The sequence below is a fragment of the Hipposideros armiger genome, unplaced genomic scaffold, assembly GCF_001890085.2.
Source record: "Hipposideros armiger isolate ML-2016 unplaced genomic scaffold, ASM189008v1 scaffold_131, whole genome shotgun sequence".
Taxonomy (NCBI): Eukaryota; Metazoa; Chordata; class Mammalia; order Chiroptera; family Hipposideridae; genus Hipposideros; species Hipposideros armiger.
The window spans coordinates 2,227,265-2,234,789 of record NW_017731481.1 but is presented as its reverse complement, the minus strand read 5'-3'; the positions used below and the strand labels follow the sequence as shown (position 1 = coordinate 2,234,789).

Below are 7,525 nucleotides of genomic sequence, written 5' to 3'. Positions count from 1 at the left end.
AGATGTAAATTCAATTTAAGAGAAGTCATGTTTTGGATTTTTTTTTTTTGTCAAAAAGACCTCTGTGAGTCTTACTTTTGAGATGTTCAAAGTGTAAAGGATTCTCAACTTAAGAACAGTTAAATGGCATGGCATACTAAAATATGTACATTTTGCTTAAAATGAAAAATAATAATTAAAAGCAAGTAGCAATTCATTGTGGTGATATTTATATAACATTACATAACCCAGTAAGCACTTTCAGGGTGCAAAGTAGAAGGAACAAAATATTAGCTAGATTGGAGATGGGTTTTGCATGATTTTCTAGAAGGAATCCTGGGGCATTGAGTCAGCTGAGGTGGGTGAGTGTGTGTGCATGTATGGTGGGGTGGAAGATTTGGGCAACGTGGGAAGATTATTCTGGGACCCTGGGGACCACAACAGGAGGATTTTGCAGAATTTGGGTTGTTACAGTTCATGATTTTCCAGGAATGCAATCATGGCAGAAGTGCAAGCCCAGAAAGAAAATTAGCAGAGAATGTTATTGAGGTCATGGAAAGGTATGGGGACCTAAGGGGGTCAGGAGGATGATGGTGTCACCCAAGCATTCACTCTGGTTCTGTCATCATCTATCTGCCCCCTCTCCTGCAGACACCCTGCCAGCCCTCCCGCAGCTGAGATGACACAGGGTCAGCCCTGGGCTCAGTTCTCCCTTATCTTCAGCCCCCACTCCTCACCATGGGTTCTCACTCTGGGTACAGCAAACCCGCCAGTGGCAATGCCCATCCTAGTAACCACATCCACCCTCCAGCAAAAACGTTCTACACTAACAATGTTGCAATGAAAATGTACTTTGTGACACTAGTTATTCTTTCTTCGGGTCATCTCACTGGCTTCTTGGAGCAAATTTTCTCTCACAGTGTTATTTTTAAAATTGAAATGGCAAACATGGGGAAAGAAAACAAAATAAAACTTAAGACTCACAAACAGGTTCAGGAATGCATGTTCTTTTTAGCTTTGTGCCAAGGATTACTCACCACATCTACTAGCTGAGATATTTTCAATCCAAAGTATACTTTTATGGTGTCATTAGCATTTAATACAGGGCGAACCCATTTCTGATAACCTTGGAATAAATGTCTGAGGAGGGCATCTTCATTTTCTGCTATTGAACTGAGTCCTGCAGCGGCTGTAAGAATCATGAGGGAACCTGGATTAATGGCAGAGGCATAATGGCTGCTTTCACATTCTGTGGCCCCAACTTTCATATATTTCTAAACAGCCTAATTCAGTAAAGGCAGTCTTCAGGGTACAGGGGTTCCCTTTAACTATTCTCCATGCCCACAACACTAAGAGAAGACTATACTTTACCCAGAATGTTACTCACATGAGGTTTTCCCATCTTGAGGTCAATACCTTGACAGTCAAGGTATTGAAGATTATCTGCAGTCACCCCTTACTCTCTACCTCACATCTCACCTGAGATGCTGCCTCCTTCAGACATGCTCTCTGCCCACATGCTGTCATCCATCACTGCACCCTGCTTGGCTCCTTCACATCCCTTATCATCATTTATTGTATATTTGTCACAGCCTGTCCTCTCCTCGAGCTCCATGATGACAGAAACAGTATCTGTTTTACTTGGTGATGTTTATCCAGAACCTAGAACAGTGCCTGTCCCATAGCAGGTGCTCATTTTATATCTATTTACTGAATAAACCAATGAAGGGACTGTGTTGGGGCCTTTTCCCATGCATTCAGCACATATCCATTGAACTCTTGCCACGTGTCCTGCACTGTTCTCTGGCCTTCCTCTGGAGGAAGTCTTCCCTCATGAAGACCTTCCCTGGTCAACAACCAGGTTCTCGCACTCTTCTCCACCCCTAGGCAGAGANGCATGATGCCTGAAAAATAATGGAATTACACACTCTAGATGAGACATTATCTAGTTTAGACTTTTATATTTGTGAGGATCAATCCTTGAGAAAAACTTTTAAAAGATATAGGTCTTTAAAAAGCTACAATCTAAAGGATAAAAAAAAATTGCATGACTATTTATTGAAAACCATGCTATGAAGACTGACAGTTTAAGGGCCCAAACTAATGAAGTATTTACCATGTTTACTTGGTAATCACAAGGTTCTCTTTCCCCCCCCCTCTTCCTCTGCCCATTTTGAAAAGCAAATATAATTTCCTTCCTATGAATAATTTGTCTCCTGTTAAGGAGACTTTTACTATCAGCAGCAGATCTGAATGTCAGAAATGTTGAAGGGAACTCAGAGTAGTATTTATTGTTTGTTTTACTTTCACTTCATTTATGTTTTAAAATTTACTTACAATAAAATGCACTTTTTTATGTACAGTTCTATATGCAAACAGTTGTATAATCACTAACACCATCAAGATATCATAACAGCTCTTTGCCCAACAAATTTCTCATTTATAATCAAACCCTCCCACATCCCCAATCACTGGCACCACTGATCTAGTTTCTATTTCTATAATTTTGCATTTTCTAGTATGTCATGTAAATGGGATCATACAGCAGAGAGCCCTTTGATCCTGAATTACCTTTGGACATTTGTCAAAACCAATTAACCATATATGTGTGTGGGCCTAATTATGGGCTCTTTGTTCTGTTTCATTCATCTACGTGTCTCCTCTTTCCCCAATACCACACTGTCAGAAATGTTGAAGGGAACTCAGCTTACCATCACTTTCTATTGAATTTTGTAATCACATAATATGAGTCCTCCAACTGTATTCTCCTTTTTCAAAATGGTTTTGGCTATTCTAGTTCCTTTGTTTTTCCATATAAATATGTGATAAAATCACTCCACTGTCACCCTCCAGCTGTGGGAGAATCTGACTATTCTTCTGCTCCAGGAATAGGCCTGCACCTCAGCCCTGCCCACCGTGATCTTTAGGGACCATATTGGAGTCGACGAAATACCATGGGACTTCCGGGACCACTGGAAAAGAGGCCAGCCATTTTCTCTCCTGCTGAACTTGAACATAGGAAGCACTTTGAGGCTGGAGCTGATGTAGTCACCCTGCTCCACTGGAGAAGCTCTGGATGGAATGGAGTCACCCAGAGGATGAAAAGCCCAGAGACAGCCAGAGAGAACACTAGGCCCTGGGAATCTTACTTGAGCCTCTGGATCAAGTTACATGTAAAGCCAGCCTTGCCCCTGGACTTTTCAGATTGTGAGAGCCAATACATTCTATATTTGCTTATGCCAGTTTAGGTTGGGTTTTCGGTCACTTGGAACTAAAAAGTTCATAGCTGATCCTGGGAAGAATCGAGTAGATATGAAGCAGGCAGCATGCTGCAGGCACACGGGCAATGAGCCCCCAGGACAGACGGAAACTCAGATAGATTGACTGGAGCTGTGCTCTTACACTCTAGCTCCATCTTGAAAAAACAATGTTAGTGAGCACGGCTAATGAGTTCCATCTCATAGTTCCTCTGTTTGGAACATGAAGATTGCTGGAAACAAAATCGCCTGCTTCTTGGATCCAGTTTTCTCTCTTCTCCAGGCACAACCAACCTTTACCTATGTCCAGTTCTCCACTGCAAAGTAGGAAGGTGGACAGCTAAAATTTGGGAGCCCTTGCAGTTTTTTTTGCTGGTGCAAATTCCAGCAAACAAACACCGGTTTTGCCAGATGTTCCAAGGGAACTGGGCTGAACCCCAGGGCGAGGAATTTTTAGTCAGAAAAATTTGCCTTGCTTACTGGCCCTCCAAAGCAGGATGAACAGCTGTGGCCAGAGGNAGACTCGTTCCTAGTGGTAACTGTGTAGCCACATCTTCAAAGCCGGGGTAAAAATGAGAGCCGAGCCTGTAACTGACACTATCAGAAAGAGCCACAGGAAGATGCGGTCGAGAACCTGAGCTACAAATTTCCAGTCTTGTACTACCTGCAAAAGAGAAAGAGATGCTTTCCATTTAGGATACTGGGCAACTGTTCTGAATTCATTTCAAGGGATTTAAAAAGAGTAATATTCAGATTTACAGCACATGTTTTCAAAATACATCTAACCCAATCTCCCGAAGTGTAGGCTCAGATTCTTTCCCTTAACTTCGCTAACAGTACCCAAGGAAAACAGCCTGTGAGCACTTTATCAACATTGAAGGCATAGAATTGGAACAACAGAATCATTTATGCATTTATAAACATTACTGATTAAAATGGGAAAAGCCTGAGTTTTACACAAATAAAAAGCCAGTATCTCTTAGTGTGATGCTTCCTGATATTACATATGAAATAAATTGCAAATTTATAAATTAAGAATTTTCATGGCCCAATATCACCAGTCATCTTTCCCTCCACTCCTCATGTGGGTGTGGCTGCTACAACTCCAAAATGATGGACACTGCCGAGGGGAGCTGACCAGGAAATGACAGGACTTCATAAGGGAGAGAGGAGACCTAGTCCCTTTGGAGAAAGGGAAGTTGGAGGGAATGGTCAACAAGCCTCTAAGCCCAAGGTCAGAGCAAGAACAAGCAACGAGGCTAAGGCAGTCTGAAGAACAGGGGCCAGTTCTCATCTTTCAAGGGATAATAAATGTCCTATTTCTACTACGTGGGGATTTTGTGTCGTGTCTCAAGTCATATAGAGTCTGGGTAGAATCTGAGTCCAGGATTGTTTTGAGTCTGAAATTCACACCCTTGCCACACTGTTTTGTTTTTCGGTTTTTTTTTTAATCTGTGAGCTTTTTCTCTTACCAAAATATTTGTTGTAACACTTTCTTTTTATATTAATTAAAATTTTGATTCCCTCTGTTTCTTTATTTCCAAATACTATGGATAGAAATATCCATCATCCCATAAAAAAAATGAGAAATTACCAGAAACCAGAACGGCCAACTTAAAATGTAGAATTGAATTATTTTAAGTAGAGTTAAGTCTAATCATAGGAAATAGTACTTAATCCATAGTTGCTTCACTTTTCTTCATTCTATTTTTGTGAACTTCCTAAAAATCCATACCCAAATTCCTAATTTATGTCAGGGCTTGTTTTAAATTTTATAGGTATACAACAGATAGCTAATAATGTCATATTTTAAACAATGACAGCATTTTGTTGTAAATAGATGTGAAAATATTTATTTTTGGACTCTTCAATGGCAGCATTATTATGAATGTCAGTTTACTCACCTGGCTAATAAAATGTTCTTTCTTCACATGCCTTGAGATGTATCTAATGGAATCAGCTGCCTTTTCCAAGAAAGCAACCAGGACTTTTTCTCCATCACTAACGTGTTTTTGTTTCTTTTTTTCTAGGACTTTGCTTTTCACTACTGGTTTACTCTCGTCTTTATCTGGTAAAGAGTAGCGATCCACGTGGTCCTTCATGCAAAGTAATTTAGGAAGCTTTTGCAGAAATAGCCTCTTAACCCAAGGGGCCATAGGATGGTAAGTTGATGAAGATCTGTGGTGAACATTAATGACAAACACGGTAACAATAATCGACAGGGTAACGAAAATCATAATGAACAATAGGTATTCTCCGATGAGAGGAATGACCTTTGAAGAAGATGGAATTATTTCCTCAATTACTAAAAGAAAGACTGTCAGGGAAACCAAAACAGAGGTTGATAAGGAAAGTTTTTCTCCTTCGTCAGAAGGTAAGTAGAACACGAGAACCGTTAGAAAAGAGAGCCCCAGGCAGGGGATTATCAGGAAGAGGGTGTAGAACAGAGGCAGGCGGCGCAGGACGAAGGAATAAGTGATGAATGGATATGAATATAAACCGTCTCTTCTGTTTCCCTTCATCCCTTTTGCATTTAGTATTTCCCATTCTCCATTATCAAAGAAGTCTTTTCTGTCAACATTTTCATTGATCAAAATGAGGTCAACCATGGTGCCATCGTACGTCCAGGACCCAAACTTCATGGAGCAGTTCTGCCGGTCAAATGGGAAAAATGTGACGTCCATGGTGCACGAACTTTTATAACTGGCAGGAGGGGTCCAAATGACGGTCCCATTAGATTTCACTATGACTTTGGTCATGAGGGAGCCTTCGAAACGTCCATCAGCACTGTAGTAAAAGTAATTTCACTTTAATGGTTAGTTGGACACTATCAGTTAGGGTTTTTTTGTGGGGTTTTTTTTGTTTTTTTTTTTTGTCCACCACTGTACTACTATTTGTATTCTATTACTCCCCTATTACAGTCAAACAATATTTTAAAAAGAAATAATTCTCTTGTTACTTAAAGTTGTACATTTTTCTTAATTACTTTGCCAAAACCAGGCTTTTCTATTTCTAGTCCTAATCTGCCCAGTGTTGTTTTCTTCTGTGATACTTACTTTTCAAAGAGAACTATGTCCGGAAGCCAGAGAGATTCAGATGGAACTTTAATGGAATGAATTCCACCATATTCATCAGGATTCCAGCGTAATTTATGATCTGTCCATTCCTGCAAAAAATTAGTATACTGTAATTTTATTCTGAAGAGTCAATGTATTAGACTTTGGAATCTTCAAGTTTATGTTAATCCTCTAATCCAATGATTTATTTAAATAGGGAAATTCATCCACTTTGATCTTATGACCCTGTCTGTGGTAGCTCGAGAGCTATCACTGGAACCAGACTGGTCTCTGATCTTAGCCATACCCACACACCTGTTCTGCCTGGGATTTCCAAAATTGCCACATCTACTTCACAAAGAACAGGCTCAGCAACAAACGCTACTGATTTATGATCCATTTTTTGAGCCTATTTTCTCTTAAGAAACTACCAAAAAAAAAAAAGATATATCTAACTCAGTTTATTCTAGGAGACTTGGTCTAGTCACTATATATATACATACATATATATATATATATAATAAATATATATATATAACATATATGTGTATATATTATATATTGCCATATTAAAAACCTTTATTGTCTATCTTCACTATTGGCCACTCTACTCAACAAGTCTTAGTTGACCTGTGTGGAATGCATTCATAATTAATATCTTCCATTTCCTGTATCAGTTAGGGATTGTGTTCCACTGCTAGTAAAGACTTCACTGAAGTGGCCTAAAAATTAGTTTATTTTCTCATGTCAAAGAAGTCCAGAGATAGGTAGTTCAGGGCTTGTATGGAAACTACAGAAGGCATAAAGGATGCAGGCTCCTTTACCTGTTCACTCTAACTTCTGAAGTACCTGGCTTCCATCTTCAAGGTGCCACTGCAGTGGCAAAGAGCTGTTTGAGCTCCAGCCATCAGGCCCCAGTCTTAGAAAGAAATAACTGGAAGGGCAATGACAAAAAGGCAAAACAACAACAACAACAAAAAAAAGGCCTGTAGTAGTTGTCTACACTCTTTTTTGGAGCTTTATCAAAAGTCCAATGCAAAAACTTTTGTTTACACCTCATTGGTCAGAACTTATTCTATACCTATGGCCATACCTATTCCCAATGAAGACAAAAAATATATAGTTTTAAAGTAATAATAATAAAAACATTAGTGCAATTTTAAAATGCTCCCTGAATGGAAGGAGAGAATGGATATTGGGTAGGCCACTAGCACTTCTTGAATTTTTTCCACA

The 7,525-nt window shown here is 39.6% G+C and overlaps 1 protein-coding gene across 1 annotated transcript; it reads right to left on the bottom strand.

Moving 5' to 3' along the window:
* Positions 1-3,765: 3,765 nt before the first annotated feature.
* CHRNB3 (cholinergic receptor nicotinic beta 3 subunit) lies at positions 3,766-6,400 on the bottom strand. The gene is made up of 3 exons (XM_019649216.1): positions 6,293-6,400; positions 5,141-6,023; positions 3,766-3,900 (listed from the first exon to the last, which is right to left on the bottom strand). The coding sequence occupies exons 2-3, from the start codon at positions 5,993-5,995 to the stop codon at positions 3,766-3,768; spliced, it is 990 nt and encodes a 329-aa protein (XP_019504761.1). The 5' UTR covers positions 5,996-6,023; positions 6,293-6,400.
* Positions 6,401-7,525: the final 1,125 nt, after the last annotated feature.

Coding starts and splice junctions, on each gene's coding strand:
- CHRNB3 (XM_019649216.1), bottom strand. CDS start 5,995: ATGACCAAAGTCATAGTGAAATCTAATGGGACCGTCATTTGGACCCCT. Junction 3,901..5,140: donor AAGAACATTTTATTAGCCAG/GTGAGTAAACTG, acceptor TCTCTTTTGCAG/GTAGTACAAGACTGGAAATT.